The following is a 20,804-nucleotide window of genomic DNA, read 5'->3' as shown; positions in this document are numbered from 1 at the left end:
CATAATGCATTTCCTCTGAATACACTTTCGGCTTTAGGTGCGACCCTGCACACCCGCTTATTGTGGTACGCTGACCGCGACTGTTGTCGTCAGGCTGCAGCCTCATCCTGAGCTTCACCGTCACCAGAGAGCACAGAAAGCTGTCTTCACAAGCAAACCACAGGGATTCGAGCCCAGGTATTAGCAGCATTCTGCATTTGAGAGCTTTAGGTTTATCTGTCTTCGCACTTCTCGTTTTCGTCGCGGGCGCTGGCATAACGGACGCAGAAACACAAAAAAAAGTAAAGATTGCTTGAGCCGCTAGGGCTGACACACGACCATAACTTTGGCAGGCTACTCTCATTGGAGCGCATGTGGGCTTGCGGCTATGTGCAGGTCGTCGGTCACCTTAGCTTTATTGTAAATTTGCTTTCACTGACTCTTTTTGGTTAAAACTGAGACGCCGGACAAGAATGAGGCCTACCGTTGTATGTTTTATCTTATTTTCTAGGTTTAAACCAAAGACGCTCATTCCTAACTTTAAAGTAGCACGAGCTTCATCATAAGCGACTTGAACGCTCATTAACACAAATAGCGATTTTTTTTTATAGAAATGATATAAGGATACTATATTTCGAGGTCATGTCGCTGCCAATACGGGCCGGCACCTCGTATCGACGAAAGGGCACCACACTGCCGGTGTACGCGGCAGGTTACTGAGTGATGAAAACCGCAAATACGACTGTAAGGTGAAATATATATATATATATATATATATATATATATATATATATATATATATATATATATATATATATATATATATATATATATATATATATATATATATATATATATGTACGTGCGTGCGTATGTGCGGGCACGTGTGTTTGGGCATAGCACTAATATATCAGCAGAGCATACCCCAATAAAACGAGAGAGAGAGAGAGAGAGAGAGAGCGAGAACAAGAATGTATAAAACACCTGTCTCTGGTGAAAATTCGGCGCGAGGGCGTTGCTGTTCAACGAACCATTCTCCCACAAAGCCCGGCTTACGCAGCGTATGACAACACCTCGTGAAACAAGTGTGCTTTGTGGCAGACCTTGGGGGTAAATATTTCAAAGCTCTTGCAACATCTCAGTAGTCTTACTAAAGCGACACACATTGATCATTCAGCGGCTTCAGTTGAACAGATAATAATACGTGCGCAACAGTCCGTAATTAAGAAACTAATGGTGCGTTTTAGCAATCATTTGGGCGATCGTTTCGCCATTTGAGCGATTAGCCTGCTGCCACTTTTCCCGAAGGCCTCATACGTTATCTCGTCTGTTACCCGATCACCGCAGCGAACGGCGGACTTCTCATATAATACGGCACGCCAGGAATGAACTTCTAAGGAATGGTGACAAGTGGAACTGGGCAGCTGGAGGTGCACGATGTCACATCCGGGCCAGGATCCACTTTTAAAGAAGAAACGCCGCAACCGAAGCTCGCATCTGAGCGATCCCCGAAGCCGGCTGCCACATTATACAAATGCTCACTTGTCCTCTCGTTTATTACCAATTACGCAAATAATTTTACTTTTCACTTAAATTTTACTTCAATACCTAGACGGTTTTTCGGAACGCTCGTGTGTGTGTGTGTGTGTGTGTGTGTGTGTGTGTGTGTGTGTGTGTGTGTGCGCGCGTGTGTGTGTGTGTGTGTGTGTGTGTGTGTGTGTGTGTGTGTGAGAGAGAGAGAGAGAGAGAGAGAGAGAGAGAGAGAGTCTTTATTAGAAAAACAGATAATTTTGCCGGCGCGTATACAACCATTGGCATGCTACTCTGTATAGAGATGGGGCGGGATTAAAAGATTCCAGAGGAGAGTGGGAGAAAAAGAGAACAAAAATAAACATGAAATGTGCAAGTGGACCGCACACTAATATTTACAGGTCACATGGCGGGTAAACTTAGGCTTTTCTATATGAAAGGTTCAATCTTTAAAGCTTTCCTATTAGACCAATTTCTGACAGGTATTCGAACAATAAATCCAAAACCCGCCGCTGTATGGAAGGGCCGGGAATTGCACCTATGATGCTGGGTAATGTTAATGGAACGAGGAAAACCATGTCCATTTGTTGTTCAAAAAATTGTCTCTCGTCGTGATACGTGGGGCATTCTAGTAATATGTGCTCCATTGTCTCTAAGTTGCCACAGTTATAACAGTAGGAGTGAGTAGTAGACCCTATGCGGTACAGATTATTGTTCGTGTATGCCACGTTCAGTCGAAGACGGTGGTACAACGTCTCTTATTTTCGAGGAAGTGGTCGTGGAATTTTCGGTCTCATTTCTGGGTCAATATAACGCAAGGAGTTATTTTGGTGAAGCGGCAGATTCCAGATGCGGTCGTTTTCTTCATAGGCATATTTTTTGCAGTGTTTGAAGCGTCGGCTTTAGTAAAAAAATGTTATTTTGGAATTGCGGTATTGTAGTCCATTTCGGGCAGGTTCATCCGCTTTTTCATTTCCCGAAATACCGGCATGGCCAGGTATCCACTGGAACTTGATGCAATGCCCAGCAATCTTAGCCTTGTGGTGAAGTAAAGCAATGTCTAATGCTGCAGGTTGGTTATTACAACGCGTGTGCCTGTTCCACATACTTTGTAGGGCTGCTTTTGAATCCGTGAAAATCACCCATGTCTTTGGTGGCTGCTGCCGAAGTACATACACAAGGGCATCTTTAATGCCATATAGCTCTGCTGAAGTAGATGATGTCGCTCGCTCAAGACGAAACGAGAATCGTTGCCCTGTAGAGGGAACAGAAAGACCGCACGATGAGCGATGTGGAGTTGTAGAGCCATCTGTGAAAATGAGCGTTGCGGCTGCGTATTCTTTGTGCATACATTCCAAAGCTATCTGATAAGTCACTGCTTGAGGCATTCTCGTTTTCGCACTGATTCCAGGGATATATGGCACGATTTGCAGTGGGGACAGTGTCCATGGCGAAATGTTTCGTGGCGTAATTTGTGACGCCCGAGCAGGAATCGCAATAGATATGCTTCCGACGGCCTGTCCAAAGCTAGCTCGGGTTCTAGAAATATCCTTGAAAAAATGGGTCTTCGTATGAATGACGTGTGTGAGGTGAATGTGAAGCGTCTCTTGCGAAGAAAGCACTGCAAGAGGCAGGCACCCAGCTTCTGCTACAGTTCCTGAGCGGGACCACCCTTTCGGAAGGCCAAGGCATACGCGAAGGCAGTTGTTCCGTGCTGCCTCAAGTTTTCTCTTGCTTGTGGGAGACATTTTGTGCAGGTTCGGGAGGTAATACAGTAGTGTGCCGTCGACGTAGGCCTTATGAAGGAGCACCACTGATCGACAGGTGCTGCCCCACTGTGATCCGGCTAAAAATTGAAATACCTGCGACACCGAGGTAATCTTCTTACTAAGTATTTTCACGTAAGGCGACCATGTGAGTTTCCTATCGATCGTCACTCCAAGAAATCTTTGTTTCCTGACGTATGGAAGGGTGCGACCACCCAACACTAGTGGGTATTTTTCCATACGCCTCCGCGTGAAAGCCATAGCAACGCTTTTGTTGGAACCGCGCGCGTCTATCCGCCATCTCCTCCTAGTGCGCGCGTCCGTGCGCCGACCATGCGCCGTATCTTAGAAGTAATCTCTCCGCGGAAAATGCAGAGGGCGACCCGAAATGGTTGGTGCCTTCACGCGCATTGTGTTGTTCCCGCACGTCTAGTCTTGGCGGTCGCACAATCTCAAATTCCCGAGACACGGTGCGAAGTGCTTGCTCGCGTTGTGACTGCAAGTTCGTGGTCATCGAGCGAGATCTGTTAATGTTTCCCTGAGCGCGAATGACACTGACAAAGCTACGACCCATACTTCGTGTAGTTGTCTCCTTGGTAAGGCCACAGTTGCGCCTTTCTGGCGAAACTGTGGCCTTTTTTTAAAATGCGAAAGCATTATATGTCTAATTACGCGAAAATCCGGCGTTGTCGTCGTCGGTGTGACCGAAAAATGGTACCAAGAATGGCCGACCCTAAAGCCAAATCTCAACGAGGGGTATACCATAAGGAGTGGGTTGCATAAACAAATTCTAGCAGGCCTAAAACATGTAGTCGCGTTGTAGCAATATTATATTTCAACATCAGGATTCAGATGTTAAAAAGATAGCATGAGCGGTTAGCGAAAAGCAAAAAAAAAAAACAAGAACAGATTACTCCAGAAGAATGTTGACTAAACTAGCGCTGCTGAATATTGTTGAAACGACAAAGCGAAACATAAAACAAACATTACCCAAAATGGTGTGTTTACTAACTTAACAAAACGCCTTTTACTCGTTACACTACTTCCCTTGAGTTGCTTTCCCCCCTTGAAGTTGTTCAAAATACCGCGCTCCACTTCATTCTTTTTCGACGCAAAAAAGCGTCTGCAAGTTACGCCTATGACTTGTTTAATATACTTCAACTAGTCCTTTATATCATTTACGCCATAACCTCAATACTTTTCCAATTTATCCACCGCATGAAAGAATGACCGTCGATACAAGTATGACACCAAATCACCACTTACTCTATAACATCCATATAATCTTCATCATTTGCAGTCTCAAATATAAGGAGTTACGATTAGCTTTCATATTCACATACATGTTGTCACGCCACTCTGGACTAGCCTAACTAAAGAGATCCGGCCTTTAAAGTCATATAACTCACCTAAAGATGTGTCTGGTCCGCAAAAATAAATCAGCAAGCTTCATGTTCATGTTTTGCACTTTTATTAGCCCACTTTAAATTTACAACAAAATGCTTTACGTACGCGTCATCTTGCATTTTCCGTCAACGGTATACTTCAAATAATAAGAGATAAATTCTTACTCTTACTACAGGCACCCCTTCTACAATATCATGGTTCTGAAGGCTCCTGCTTTATATACCTGTTGTGCTCTATTTAGCCGAATAAAATTAATTAATCATGTGATTGTCTCACAGATTTATTTATTTATTTATTTATTTATTTATTTATTTATTGGTTGAATAACAGTTCCGTGTAGATTATTAGCGACTGTCACACAACACTGATGCCCACTGCCGCAAATATTGTGCTGCGCCCCCCCCGCCCCCCCTCGCGCGAAGCCCACCGTTTCTCTTCGTTTTCCTCTACATGGGCGTTCGAGTTAAAGGCGGCGTACGTCTTTCAGCAAATGTCAAGAGTAGGTCGATTTGCATTTCTTTTACTTATTTTATATTGAGCTACCCGGTTCTTGCACAATCTGCCAGAGTAGGTGGTACGTGCCACCAACGTCTAGGCTCTACATCCGTATCTACTTCAAAGCTTCGTGACGTGTGCTCTCCAACATGCGTCAACCAGAGAGCTGCATTGGAATGCACTCTTAATGACGTGCACGCATAACGATCAACTGCTCGCCTATGAAGTCAACGACTACGTACATCGAAGGGATTATTTGATAATTTTGTCCCCTCGAATAAACCTGGCGGCATTGTTGGATCGCCTCTATGTAAGGTTCATGCCCGCTATAGGGGGGGAGTCAGCCAAGAATCGGGCGAGCTAAAAAGGTAAATCAGTCTAGTTTCCAAAAAACTGCATTCGAGAACTCTATTTTTGGTACTACTATGCCTTTTTCCCTTGTTTTCTTGCGTCCCGGGCCTCCTCTTGCTTATTTTCGCGCAATATATTTTTTACTGTTGTTTGTCGGTTCTTTAGTTGTCTTTTTTCACGGGTGCAGGCGCGGCGACAAAGAGGAAGCTTCGACGTGGCGCTCCGCTTGCCGGCCCTGTGTGCCCAAGTTGCGCTGTGCTTGGGCACTCGCACAGGAATGTGTGCTTCGCCTTAGAAAATTTTATTATTGAATTAAACCGATTTCATTGATGACCGTATTATTCTTTTCATTCCTCCTCTATTGCCTCATTTATATATTATAGATAATTATTTTTTCCTCTTCATAGCATGACAGTCTGCTGAACCCTTTCGATTTTTCCTCGCCTAAATTCATGTAACAAAATTATAGATTTTTACATCCATTTTCTGAACACATAAGCAAAGTCTGCCCGACTCTTGGCCAATCTTCGCGAGTGGGTAAGCGCCAAACTCATCAAGGACATCATCATCATCATCATCAAGTTGCGCTCGAAGACCCTTCGGTAAGTCGGCCCTGTTGAATGGGCCAGCTACCGCCGGCCAGTACCTTCGTCTTTGCCGACAGCCACTTTGTCGTTGTGGCGGTCTGCTTAATAAGGTCAAGTCAGGTCTCTGCGCGCTTAGCACACAACGGTTCGTGGCGGTCCGTTCCTATCTTCGGCACCTAAGAGTATGTTCCTATGGGTGGGCAGCGCGACCCGCACGAGAGACGAGACTGCGTTCGTATTGTGTACTTCCTCTCGTCTCTCGTCCGGGTTGAGCTGCTCACCCATAGGAACATGTTCCATCATTAACTCGCCCAGCTTGCCGTGTTAATTCCTAAGAGTAGACGTTAAGAGTATTCTAGCTGCGTCCGTCTTACGGCACATTACGGTCAAAATTAGCTAGCTTTAGCGTTGCAAGGGGCTCCTTAGATACCTTTGAAAGCATCGAGGTGAGATGATTACATGGAGATATGTCGTCCTTACGCGTGGGCGCATGATCTAAGCATTGTAGAAACACGCGTTACGCTTTATATTATGAAGTTACATTCGAAGGCCACGCGGGCAGTGCTACCGCCACACAGGCGAGCACGCTGTTTCTTTGAACGTGCCAGACGCTCCGAACGACGTTGGACCACCACACTCACGATAATTCCCACGCTAGAGTTTTTGGTAAGGTCAAATTGCAGCTAATCCCGACGCTGTGGACATAATATCAGCTTGCCAATTGCGAAGAACACTCAGATCGATAACTTTTGAGAATTCGGCCGCACATTCTCTAGAACTCGCGTGACACGTTCTTTATCAACACGCGCTGCCCTACGATATGAATGTAATTCCTCCCATTAACGGTCTTGTCACTGTCACTGTCCCGTGAACGCTCGCAGCTCGCACAGTTCTGCAATGCATTGACGGCATGCCCGTCGCGTCAGTTAGGCTTGAAAGTGAAAGCTATTACGAAACAGTGAAAGTTATTATGAAAGAGGTGATTTAAATTACGGCCGCGGCACGAATAAGCCAAAGGAATGCCTCTTCGCGTTTCGCTCGGGGTCGTTCAGCTGTGCCTTGTTGCACGTGCGGCAATTCACGGGAGGTCCTAGGATACGTTTTCATAAGCTGTCCTAACTTCTTCAACAACGAAGACGTGGCTTGAGGACAACAATGCGCGTATCAGCCGTCCGTCGATCGCTCTAACCGAAAAAGATAGAGCCGTTCTCGACAAATGGCAAACGTGTTGATAGTATCAGCACGTGGAGTAGGTATTTAAAATGTAAGGACAGTTTTGCTGTTTACGTTAAGAGTTTGCTTGCTCAGTTTCCTTCCGTTGTTATTGGGGATACATATTTTGCTTTGCCTTTAATGAAACTTTCGTTGTGAGTTCAGCGCTGGGGTGTGTCTACTGTCCCCGTCCGTGTAATAAGTCGCGGTGTCTTCTTCTCCGGAAAACCCAAGAAAAGCGCAGAGAGCATGCGCCTGAAGTATATTGAGGGTTTTCTTTCTATATCAGTAACACCTGCAAACGGACTAACGACTGGCTACAGAAAAACTAGCCGGCGCTACTAGTGCTACAGTCATAGTGAATGTTAGACAACGCGATCAGACGAAGGACAAGAGAACGCTAAGCACACGGATGCTGCAAAAGTTTTTAAAGTCGGCAGCACCAGCCATGGCCTATGAGATTCATTTATCGCCCCATAACCGCATAAAGATGATGTGTTGGAACACTAGGCGACTCGTTACTTTTCCGAAAATCAAACATTTTCTTTTAATTATGAAACAAATTTATGTTTAATTTTTTTCAGCAATGTGTCAGCAATTTATAGTGTCAGTGCAACACATAACCTCCTAATTTTGGGTTTTTGTGCGCCTTCTAGATGGGCGGTGATTCTCGAAGAACTGAGATCTCAACGCCTGCTCCCTGAGAACGTGCCTTCAGCCTCGTCCGTTCTTTTTGTCACGACCTAAACCACTTTCAAGATGGCCGTACCCTTCCCAAGGTTCAAGGTGCGCATCGCAATTGTTCAAATGCTTAAAGGACGACTACATACCTATATCAACTCAATTTATGCAGCTAAAGTGTTCTTTCAAAACAGTGATTTCGCTTATTTTGCTGGAAAAAAGTTGATTAATAAGAAGTAATAATGGGAGCTCCAAACACTGTTTTCTTGAATTCCGCATCGAAACCACAGAGCCTGCACATCGGTGTGACCTCACTGATTGCAATGTTTTTCTATTATATAGAGAATTTTTGCGCAGGCGAAGTTCTTGTAACTTCTTAGGCTGAGCTTTCAGTTCTGTTAGAAAGCTACGTAACCCACCCTTAACGGCAAACAATTCAACGGTAAACAACAATAAACAACCATGGACGCTGTCAGAATCAATGACATCATGGCGATCTGGTGCAGCGGGTGGCGAAGGTAGGATTAGAGGGGGATGTCTGGCAATTAGAGCAAGTTCTGACACTCAGATTCAAATACGAAAACCTCGCTTCGACAAGCTTGTACAATTAAATTGTGTGTCATCCCATCACATAAGTTGAAAGCTTTAGCATTCACGGTAACAGAAAAAGAAAGTCACTTGTTTAAAATTAGCAGGAATCTTCAAAGCCACCAATGCGGCTTTCTCAGAAAGAAAGGTTGGCAGTTGAAGAAGAATTCTTAGTCCGGAGGCTGAGGTACTGCTGTCGGGTTATTTTTTTCCTTTGACAAAACATTCTCCACTTTACGGATTATTTTCGCAGGACTTACTTGTTTTATTCATGGCCCTCCAAGATCGCACTGGCACCGGCATGCATGCCGGCTTGATCTCAGAGGCCACGTTTTACCAGCATTGAAGGACACTGGTTGTAATCATTGTATGCACCCGTGCAAATATATGCTGCAACTGTTATACGCACGTCTATGGGTGGGTAAATTTTCTTCCTATGGCTTCAAGTGGGCAAAAAGAACGCTCCACTAACTTAATTCCTACATTAGTACGAACAGCAGTTAAGAGCCGTGGCATGCGTGTGTTAAACAAAGGTCCCTGTTGCTCTTCATCGCTCAACTCAACTGCACATTTCTGCTGTTGTTGTTCTTGCCAATTCAAGGCACATGGACCTAGCTAAAATGACGGATACTTTGAGTAGTCTCGGCCACACGTCGTCGGTTTGTGCAGTCGCACAGCAGCTGTCGACTTTGTCAACGTGGTTCGTCTTTATGTCGTAAACAGGCATGGCCATCTTGCTATCTTGGTAAAAATGCACATACATGGTGTTTCAAAATCGCAGCCGACCAGTTTACAAACTTAGCCTAATTCATTCCAGTGTTTAGTTGCAAACACTTCAATGGCTTGTCTTGCGCGCTGATGGAGATAAAAGGGCAGGAGGAAAATTCAAAACGCTTTAGAGTATGCTTTAACACTTGGCACTTTACGACAAGTTCTTATAAAATACTTAACATGACCACACGCTGTGGTTCTTGATGGCGCGCGGTGACGCAATGTCCCTTTCTCCAGGTCATGCTGCATACTCACTTGGACGGCCACATACGCCATACGACGATCATGGAGTACGCAAAGTAAGGCCTGTTTCTCTCTGACACTTTCGTATACAGCCGTTCAGACGCTGCCGAAGTGCCGTGGAAACAAAGCGCAGGCTAACTCGACCAATTGTCGCTGCAGTGGCGATTTTTCCATCAATTTTTTGTCATTTAGCCTGTAGTTCCGAAAGATTCTTTATGTGGTAACGCAAAGCGTTTCTCTCGCTTTTGATCCCTAGAAAGGTAACTTTCATCAGAAGACACGTAATGGTTTAACTTCGTTAATACAACGAAACTTAGTCATCCGCTAATGTGCGAAGTAGAAAAAGCTAAGTTAGTCCATTCGTAAATAATGATGCATATAGCTCCCTTGCAGGATGTTATCGCAGTTCCAAACAGAAGTGAGGCATGTGAGGATGGGCGAATTACTAGTTTGTGTTAACGAAGCCAACGAGAAAAATACACAAAAAAGAAACGTCGCAGCTTTCCGTTCAGCGTAGTTTACAGATATTAGTGTGCACAATGATTGCTAACGACACAGGAGTTGTAATGACGCAGAAATGCAATGCAGGTAGCTAACACGTTTCATTTTGGCATCGCGCTGGCTCCATTGCGGCAGAGAAATTCGAATGGGAAAGCGTAACAATTGACCGTTTGCAAAAATGATGTAGCGCATGCGCGATAAAGGCTGCTTTATGACCATAAACTCTCGTCCACAGGCTATCAGGAAAAAACTTAGACCACTTGTAAACAATCGTGTGTGTACGCTAACTTGCATGGGGCTCTGGGGCGCCATATCGTAATGCTATTCCAAAGTGGTTCTATTTCATTTCTGAAATCAGACCTCTCCGACTGGTCAAAGATTTCTCCCCCCCCCCCCCTTACTTCGGCTGTCTGTCACGCGACATCACAGAAGCCGCGAAACTCCTCACCTGATAATACGTGTACACACTCACTATGCAAGATTAGACCCGACAAAAAAAAATTATTTCCTATTTTACACCTTTTTTTTTTCCGTAACCTTCAGCTATAGGCGAAAAGTTTTCAGGCTGCGCCCACTTTTCCTGGTATTGGATACTCGGAAGTGCCGGAAAGAATGTACTTATTTGAATATAACAATAATTTCTGTGTGGCAGCTAGTACAGCGTTGTCGAGCCCTTGCGGCACGTTTACGACATCGCTCTGCCAACTTTTGTTCGCTGGGGATCCGTGTTAGTGACATTTGTAAGCTTCCGTTGCACACCATCGTGATTTGTGACCAGCCATGGCAAGCTATGCATTGGGAAGCGCACCAATCGCAGACGCCGACACCACCTTTCTCATCTGGTTACATAATTTCACTACGCTGGCTCGGCCCCTCCAAAACCCTCTCCATTTCAGCGTGCTCCTCACCTCTTGTCAGCCAATTAGATAAGAAGAACCGCTGAATGTAGGCAACGTCACTCGCTTTGAAAGCAAACAAAAATGACATCCTATAAACGAGGAGAGCGTTTGACTGCGCTCTTCAGACAACGCTGCGGTTTACCGCCCAATACTCGCGTCGGTGGTTACGTAAAGTTGACGCTAGGACACTGGAATGTAAACAGACGGGAATAGTTTTACGTTATAGGGCCGTAGGTACACAGTGAAAAATTTTACGCAGGAGCGAAGCAAGTGAGGATCAGCAAGTTAGTTGATTAATGATAACTAATTAAGGGTAAATGAGACATCCACCCAATCGTAGTAGCTTCTACAAAGGAAACCCATACGGGTTCCTCGAGAGAAAAGCCTCGCAGTTGAAGAAAAGTTCGTCCTGGTCCGGGACTGGAACCGCAGACCGCCGCCTTTCGGGGGCAGCCGCTCTACCATCCGAGCTAACCAGGCGGCTAGCAGATGGCAGGGGGAAGTCGAATTTGTCAACAACTCGAAGCAGAGGCAAGAGTTTGACATAAAAGTTCTGCGGAAACCCATAAGGTGGGTTCCTCGAAAGAAAAGCCTCGAAACCCAGGTTGCGAGATTCGAGGCTTTTCTTTCGAGGAACCCACCTTATGGGTTTCTTTTGTAGCAATCGCTACGATTGGGTGAATGTCTCATTTTCCCTTAATTAATTACTTCTCCCCACCTTGCAGGTTTCCGCAGAGCTATTAGGGCAAACTCTTGACTTTGCATGAAATTGTTGACAAATTCGACTTCACCCTGCCATCTGCTAGCCGCCTGGTTAGCTCAGATGGCAGAGCAGCTGCCCCGGAAAGGCGGTGGTCCCGGGTTCGAGTCCTGGACCAGAACGGATTTTTCTCCAACTGCAAGGATTTTCTTTCGAGGAACCCGTATGGATTTCCTTTGTAGCATTTGCTACGATTGGGTAGATGTCTCATTTTCCCTTAGTTAACTACTTCTCCCCACTTTGCGGGTTTCCGCAGAACTATTACGTCAATGATAATTCAATGACCCCCCATATTGGGTGTGAGTTCAGCTGTGATAAAGCATATTGAATGGGAGAGATATATATCTACCATCTCGGTGGAAGAAAAGCTGGAGGGTGACTATTATTACATGTAATTCAAGCCCACATCATTTTTTTGGGGCGGGAAAACAGTCTTGCAGGGCAGCCGACTTGCATAACTTTGCAGATATTTTATTGGAACAGGTACTTCGTAGATACGGTGCCGAGAAAGTGCTCTTTCTTGCAGGAGAACAGTGGAATGGACACATACTCAGCCTGCAGACTGCATTGGCTACAAATTGTCAAAAACTTTACACCCAATTTCATTACAGGAAGAAAAAGATTGATCTCGGCTATGCCAACCTTCAAGACTGCTTGAAGAAAACAAGGCCGGCTAAACCGAGCACACTCCAGAACTACCTGAAGGAGATGCCCAATTACCTGAGAGTCATAGTGTAAGCACCGTCGCTAACGTTCTGCATTCGCGGGCTTGGTTCGTGCTAACCAATAATTGTGCTGTCGGCACAGGCATTGACGCTCATGGCCGGACATGTTTGTCAGCGCGTCGTTGCACGAATGAGCTAGCGGGCATTTACCAGTTACGCGAGAAGACGTCGCAGCAGAGAGCATTCGTGGTGGTTGCATGGTAGATAATGTCAGACGCGCGCGAGCGGGCAAAAGCAACAGCTAGGCCTGTCCCTTTGCGAATACGGGACCCGACAGTAGTGTTTCGAATTTCCTGCGATCTTCCGGCGATATTTTTTGGAAACGGAAATGTAACAGCGCGAAAACACAGGACACAGTACAGAGACACGTTAAGCGTGCAGCACTGCGTGTGGGTCCCCTCAGTGTATGACTATGCCCTGTTTTTTCGTGCTGTAATATTGCCATTCCGCCCACCGTCCCCCGCAAAAAAGAAAAAAACAACATGAAAAAACAGAAATATAGATAGAAAGATACTGCCAAATGAGCTCAAGCAGCAACCCTCCTAGAGTTTCGCAACAGTTCAATGGTGATTCGGAGGTGATGTTTCGGATGGCTAAGGGATTCTCGTTATAGCTCGACCTATTGCACAGAAGAGTGCCACGAGCTAAGCGGCGTCCTTCTATATTTTACGCCATTTTCGAAGATTGTCTTCAGCCAGTAATATTCAAAGAAGAAGAAAAAAAAGAATATCCGGTGACAGGGCACACAACGGCGTTCACGGGCTCGAAGTTAGGAGAATTTAGCATTCGCGTAGAATAACTTTGACATTTATTCTGACTCACTCAAGAAAAAAAATATGATAAACGAGCAGATGCATATGACGCCAAGCATAGGCACGCATACATTATTAAAAGAGCAGGCTTTTACGTCAAACTTGAGTCGCTGTGAGCGCTTGAATATTGATTAGGCGTTTTCTCGTAGAATGCAAGACACTAGAAGCGTCGTCAGAAGAATACAGCCCACTGGGCGTTTGAGGAAGGCTTAATACGAAGAGCGTACAGCTGGCCGCTCTGCGCATCTGCATACCTTCAGCAAGGTTTGGGTACGGGCTAGTTGATATTCCATGGTATCAATCGGCAGCGCTTGCCTTCGCCGTCCTTTTTGTCCCTCGTCCACGTATGCGCTGTAAGTGACGATTGATACCATGGAATACCAACTAGCCCGTACCCAAACCTTGCTTCAGTATATTTCTAGTTCGTCGGGCATCGCTAACACTGTTTCAGCGCTTGTCTTCGTCGTCCTTCTTGTCGCTCGTCTATGTATGCGCTGTAAGTGACGATGAATACTTTCATCTCCCTTTACCTTGATATACAAGGAACGAAGAAAGGACACTGTGGCAGAGCATACAACTGGCGAGATGGTAAATAATTCTTGTAATTGTCAAGAACCTCCATGCACGGCCGATAAAACACGGGAGTAAGCTTTCCGGGCGGCTACAAATCAAATGAAGTTGGGTAAAATTTTACTGTGAAGGAAATGACCACAAGGAGACCTTTATGGCCATTCTAACCGCATAGTGGTTGACATAGCAAAACCATGTAAAACCCACAACACAAGGCAGAAACTTAGCACCGTAAGCCTGTGCATTCCTTCAACTTTAGAGGGGGGAGACAAGACTTCAGAAATACAGCATACAAGCGATGTAAAATTTTAGCCATGGAAGGCACCTTTTACGCAATATTATTTATTTCACCATTCTCTTTTATTTTTGCGTGTGTTGGTCGTGTAGAATTTTCTCGCTAAGACTGTTAGAAATTTCTAGTATCTAATGCTTTCTTCCTCTCTTTCATTTCTCAAAGTAAATGTAAACGGGCTACCTTTCTCTCTAAGCCTTTGTCATAGGTCAAGCGCAGCCCATATATTTCTGAGGAAGTGGTACTTGCACTATCGACCTGACCATGCGTTCTAGCCCGTTCATTTTTAACTAATAATTTCAGTTTCATTTGGATAAGGATGCTTAATGAAATTTAGTTAATATTGCGCTTCACGTTTAGTGCGTACGTTGAGCGACGTAGGTGTGACGTTTCTCAACACACCAAAGAGCCCGCGAAGAAACGTATTTTCTCTAGCCATCATTGATCCACCGTGGAGGCCACGGATCCATTGTAGAGCTTCATATTTCATCCGATAGATGGCGACGTTGATCCTGCAGGCTTGCGACCGCGACATATGAACGTATTTGAATTGAAACGCTGTGATGTTGTGGTGGGATCTCTGGTAGCCGACCTTAAGCTCAGCTCCCACCGGCTTTATTCGCGCAACTAATGCAAGAGTAGCCGCGTACGCAAGAGTACAACCACTAGGCCCTCACCATATTCATGAGGGATTCAGTAAAAGGTGGTTTCTTAGATGCATCGTCATATCAAGACAGTCTTTTGCAAGGGAAAGGCCTTCGTAATTCTTAACAGATGTGCATTAAGCAAACGATTTTTGTTTCCTGGCAGCCAATTTTCGTGTCTTCTGGCATAAGTAAATGCGTAATCACTGTGTCTCTCTTGTAACTACCGATTTTCTCATTAAGCCGGCGATTGTCAATAATCACCTACTAAATAATTCACCTATGGCGCATGTTGCAAATGTAGGGTTGAATCTGTGTTCACGATACGTCCATTCTTTTGGTACGCTGGGAACATCGTCAATTTCGATGCACCAATTCCCAAACTTGCGAGGAAATACCTTTGCGTCCTACAAACCACATCGTCGAATAGCCTTCGTTTCTTTTCAGTACTCAGACGCTTGCGTTAGCACGTAGTTAACCAAAATACCACCCATTTTAGAAACTCGCACAAATTGTAAAGCCACATTCTCATCCACGTAGCAAAGGAAAATACTGATGACTAGCTAAGTATTTGCCTATGCCAAAGTCTATTATTGATTGATTTGATTTCACGTCTTTTCACATTATTTCATTGTGTGCAAGGAAATGGTACACTAGACTAGTTCCCACAGCGGTCCAACTCAGTTTGCAGAGATGCGGTACCCTTTCTGGATATGAGGCAGTGAAAGGTTGTGCGAGCCGAACGTGCTACCAGAGGAATCGGAGTAACCACGTTATCGAGTTTCTATTGGACCTCGATCGCGCTGCTAGGTTGAAAGCATGGGAGCAACCCGAGCACTTCGAGCTGAAGCACGGCGCTCTGAACGAATCAGGTGATTGCGTTCAGAGTGCTCGAGTTGAGTTGAGTTGAGTTGAGTTGTTGTAGGCTACTGGTGGGATTAGCCTTGCAGTTGCTGCCGGCAATTGCTCCACCGTAGCGACACTTAAAATAATTAAATCACGTAATCCGACACAGACCTCCCAATTACAAATGTGCACTCCTCAGTTCACCATGTGGAAGCCAAATCCGTGTCCTGTAGGTAATTTAACAGAAGGCGAGAGACCTCCTTCCTACACAACCGGTTCCCGCGCGGGAAAACTATGTCCTGAAGCGAACTGTGAGGAAGTCCTGAGTTCTTTAGGGACCCGAATAACACCCTCCTTTCCGCGTTATATACAGTACAGCACATTAGGTAATGTTCGATGTCACCACACACACCACACGTTGAACATAATGGTGATAACGCCAGGCCAGTCTTAAACATCCACGCAGGGGTACGAGCAGAGCCCGTGCGAATGCGGAGCAGTAAGGTTGCTTGGTTTCTTTGGAGACCCTTGATCACACATGGCTTGTGAGGTGAGCTCCACAAAGAACTGAAGTGGCACGACACCGCTTCTCTGAAGAGTCTCCCGTCTTCTTGAGGCACTTTTCTTGAAGGATTCCCAGACAGCGCTCTATGGGCGAGGCTGTCCGCCATCTCGTTGCCTATGATACCTATGTGTGATGGCACCCATTGGAATCGTATGGAGAAGCCTTTGACACTGAGATTTTGCACTGAACGTAGGGAGCTTAGAGATAAGGCATCAGTAGGGAATCCGTGCTCTAACCTTTGAAGGGCGGATTTCGAATCTGTAAGAATGACCACAGGTTGAGGCGTACAAAACCGTAGCTTTTTGAGAGCTGCCTCAATGGCAACGCTTTCGGCCGTTGTGGAGGACACGACTGCAGTGAAACGAACGGACCAATCAAAGTTCAAAGAGGGAATGTGAAAAGCAGCTGCACTAGATCCTCTGACCTTGTCCACAGAGCCATCAGTAAAAATTTGAAGATGACGTGCATATTCCGTTTCAAGATGTTCCAGTACGAGCGAACGCGTTGCTGCCAAAGGAGAACTCCGCTTAGCACGAACGTGAGGAACTGCCAACGAACTATCGAGGCTCGCGAAAGACCAAGGTGGTTTCGACCTCTTAGTTCGACCTCTAGCGTCAAGACCCAGGTAACCAAGAGTATTAAGGGCCAAGTACGCTCGGGACTCGAATCTCTTTCGAAGGCGCTGTAGAAGGGCTCGGCCGGCTGCCGTCTGTTTGAGGCGGCCAATTTGCATCAATAACCTTTGTGAAGCGATTAAGCTAAGAGGTCTCGATAGAGATTCATAAAGTACTGCATTGTTAGGAGCAGTCTGCGGAACGCCAAGAGCCCTTCTTAGGCCCTTTCTGTGCAGAACCTCAAGTCGTTCCAGCTGTGATATCGATGGGGAAATCAAAGGGAGCTGATACATTATTCGACTCGTCACTAGTGCATCGTGCAACCTGATCATTGAAGAAGGGTGATTTCCCCATTGCTCACTTGCTACTCTACGGATTACATTGAGACGCGAAGATATCGATGTCACAACCGAGTCCACAGCTCGTCGCCACTGTAGGCGGTAGTCGATAATGACGCCCAAAAAGCGCTTATGTTTAAATTGTCGAAGACAAGATTGATTAAGGTCTATCTTCAGCCGCGCATACCTTCTTCCTCTACCTGGAAACATTATGAAGCCAGATTTTTCCACCGAGAGAGTCAACCCCAAACCTTGAAGGTAATTTTGAACTGAAAGTAATGCCTGTCGAGCTATCAGAGCTAAACGCTTGTGTTGATATCCGGTTAACCAAAGACAGATGTCGTCCGCGTATATCGACATATGGACATGCCTGCAATGTTTTTGCACTTCAGCGGGAAGACCAGCCATTGCAACGTTAAAGAGCGTTGGGGAAAGAACACTTCCTTGAGGTACACCTCGCGATACCACCCTTTCGGTGCTTGTGGCACTTCCTAACCGCACTTGAATTTTCCGATCACTGATAACTGAGTGAATGAAGCGCAGAAGATAGCCCTGTACGCCCATGGCCTGCAAACTGTTTAGTATTGAGCTCTGAAGGATGGTATCATAAGCCTTTGATACGTCTAGGAAAATAACTAGTGTTGAAAGGCCGAAAGCTCTATGATGTTCAATATGGCTTATCAAGTCCAAGACGCTGTCTTGCGCGCTTAAACCTGTTCGGAATCCAGTCATGCATGTTGGCAGAGCCCTTCTATCTTCGAGCCACCAAGATAAACGCTTACTTGCCAGCTTCTCCATAAGCTTAGCCACGCACGACGTCAGTGATACAGGACGATACGAGGCCAAGTCTGTCATTTCTTTGCCGGGCTTCAGCACTGGGACAACGCGAGCCACTTTCCATGAAGGAGGAACGTCGCCAGTCTCCCACACTCGATTGAGATAGCTTAGAAGCATCTTTCGGTGTTCCAGAGGTAGGTTCTGCATCATCTGGTTGGTGATGCCGTCAGGACCTGGTGCACATCGACGCCGCAGGCCGCTGAGTGCTGTCTGTAGCTCTCGAAGTGTAAACGGGGCGTCCATCACAGACGTAGATGTTGCAGGTGGAGTGCAGGGAGGAATTCCTGAACTTGCACTGACAAATGCATCTGCAAATTCCTCTGCCAAGCACATGAGAGGTTTCTGCTTGCGCAGTGCAAGCGCTTCAAAAGGTTTACTAGGACGAGAATCACCAGCAAGACTGCCAATGACTCGCCAAATCCTCGTCATCGGTGAGAAAACCGTCAAGCTAGCGCAGAAGGACGCCCACTGCGACCTACAGAGCTTGTTCGTATGGCGTCGAATGGCAGAGTTAAGCCTATTGAAGGTCGTCTTCAAGGATCTGTCGTCCTTCTTCCGCATCTGTTGTCGCTCCGCCCTTCTGCGCGCTGCGCAAAGGTTCCTGAGTTTTAAATCCGGAGTCGGAAAATGAGTAGGCAACTTGACCGCTGTGGTAGCAGCCATCTTACCAGAAATCATTTTGTCAATCACATCACCAGAAACACATGTAAGTTGCTCCCTGTATTTGTCCCAATTAACAACATGGCTAATTTTAGAGCCGCGCAAGTGGAAGTCGGCAGTAAACACAAAAATTGGATAGTGATCACTTCCCATGCGGTCAGGTGCAGTTGACCACTTCACGCGGACGTCAGATGAATGCAAGGTTAGGTCTATTGATGTGGCTGAGGCTGGAGGCCGGAAGAAAGTGGGACTTCCGTCATTGGCCACGCACAAGTCCAAACTATCGATAACTTCTACAAGTTTGCGTCCGCGGGAATCTGTGTTCCTGTCACCCCAGAGAGAGTGATGGGCGTTGAAGTCCCCGCAGATAATTCGGGGCGCCGGGCAACGGTCACAAAGCTGCTGCAGAAACAAGTCCATTGCTACCTTCTTCCGCGGAGACACGTATACGGATGCAATAGAAAGAGTTCGGAAGCCAAGACGTATCCTCACAGCCGCTACCTCAATACTGTCGGTGCAAAGATCGGTGACGTTCAAAGCCACATGAGGAATCTCTCTTCGTATGTAAAGGGCAGCGCTTCCCGCGGGAAATGACTTTATGCTGCAATTCTTATGGGCGACATATCCAGTTAAAGATCTCCCGCTTGGTAGGCCAGCCTCCGAGAGGGCTAATACTGGAACACACATATCTTTCAGAAATAATTTAAGTTCTGCTAATCGACTTATAATCCCAGCGCAGTTCCATTGCATAATAAACGGCACTTTTCGGTGATTTTTTGTTGCACGAGGTTGAAGAAGACTAGCCATATTAGAAGGTGAAGGTCGCTGCGAAGGTGGTAATCATGGGCTCAAAGGAAAGAACGAGCTGTAGAAAGTTCTTCAGGGTGCCAGCCTGCATCACTTGAACATATGAACGCAGGACTTCAAACAAAACTCGCAGAAGGTCGGACAGTTCCTGATTTTTGAGCTCCTTATTTTGCTGTACGCACTGCCTCACAACTTCAACAAAGGTTGCGGACTTGGACCCAGTCTTGGCCACTTCAGCTGGTGTCTTCATCTCTTTTGAGGCGAGGGAATGTCCTCCATGTTGTCGAGTCTGGCTGTGCAACTTGTCCGGCTGTCTGGCTGTCGAGTCTGGTCGCTGAGAAACTTGGACACTTTTTGCTGCAGCAGATCGAACAACCGACTCACCCACAGAGGACTTTGCCGTCTTGCTAGGCTCAGGTCGCTCTCTGACGTTGCTGGTTACCACGCTACGAACGTGCGACTCTAACGCAGGGAACTCAACTTCCGAATCTAACGCCGGGAACTCGTCACTTCCAGGTATCCGCTTCTCAGTAGGTTGTGGTTTGGGACCACTAATGAAGGACACTCGGCGGTGTAAGGCGCTTACACGGAAGGGGCAGCCACCAAAACTCGCTGGATGGTCACCACCACAATTAGCGCAAGCAAAATCTGCCTTGCAGGCTTTGTAATCGTGGGCGCCACCGCATCGTTTGCAACGTTGATCTTTGATGCAAACTTTAGCTACATGCCCAAAACGTTGGCACCTAAAGCATCGGGGAGGAGGTTCAACGAATTCTTTGACTGCATGCTTGGTAAAACCGAGGTCAATGTTTTCGGGGCGCTCGGTGTTAGGAGCAAACGTTATCACAACAGAGTTAGTAGGTTTCGCTGCCCATTCTTTTTCTTGAGTCTCCACCCGGCGCATCCGACGTTTCACGTGCAGAACCCCTTGCGGTTTCAAGTAGTCAAGAAGGTCGCTTTCCGAATACCACACTGGTACTCCCCTAATGACACATGTGTTAGTCATGTAGGAGTGGGGCAGCCGGGCATTAACTCTTATGTCCCCAATCTTAGAGCACCGGAGCAGAATGTCAACTTGCTCTTCCGTTGCGACATCTAAATAAAGCGCGCCTTGCGATGTGAAGCGGCTGCGAATCGGGGCAGATCCCAGCAGTTCCTTAATGGCTTCAAAGAGCCTGATAGGGTTCCGCTCTCTCAAATCAACACCTTTCTCTGTTGGCAAAACTACCACTGGGATTCCGACCGTTCTTTGCTTCCGATGACTCACCACCTTGAAGCTGTCGCTGTCCACTTCCGCCATATCAGCCACTTCCTCGTCAGGGTC

The 20,804-nt window shown here is 46.3% G+C and overlaps 1 protein-coding gene across 5 annotated transcripts in view; it reads left to right on the top strand.

Moving 5' to 3' along the window:
* Window positions 1-20,804, top strand: part of LOC135914309 (adenosine deaminase-like) — a 34,937-nt gene continuing 14,133 nt past the window's right edge. Inside the window, exons 1-4 of one of the 5 annotated variants that reach the window (XM_065447098.2) lie at window positions 1-177; window positions 7,984-8,113; window positions 9,605-9,666; window positions 12,382-12,504. In XM_065447098.2, the coding sequence (XP_065303170.1) occupies window positions 8,087-8,113; window positions 9,605-9,666; window positions 12,382-12,504 (212 nt within the window). In that variant the 5' untranslated portion in view covers window positions 1-177; window positions 7,984-8,086. The other 4 variants (XM_065447093.2, XM_065447094.2, XM_065447095.2 and 1 more) reach the window with 4 other exon arrangements.

This window comes from Dermacentor albipictus, chromosome 3 (assembly GCF_038994185.2).
Source record: "Dermacentor albipictus isolate Rhodes 1998 colony chromosome 3, USDA_Dalb.pri_finalv2, whole genome shotgun sequence".
Lineage (NCBI taxonomy): Eukaryota > Metazoa > Arthropoda > Arachnida > Ixodida > Ixodidae > Dermacentor > Dermacentor albipictus.
The sequence above is the reverse complement of the archived record's forward strand: the minus strand, read 5'-3'. Positions and strand labels throughout refer to the sequence as shown.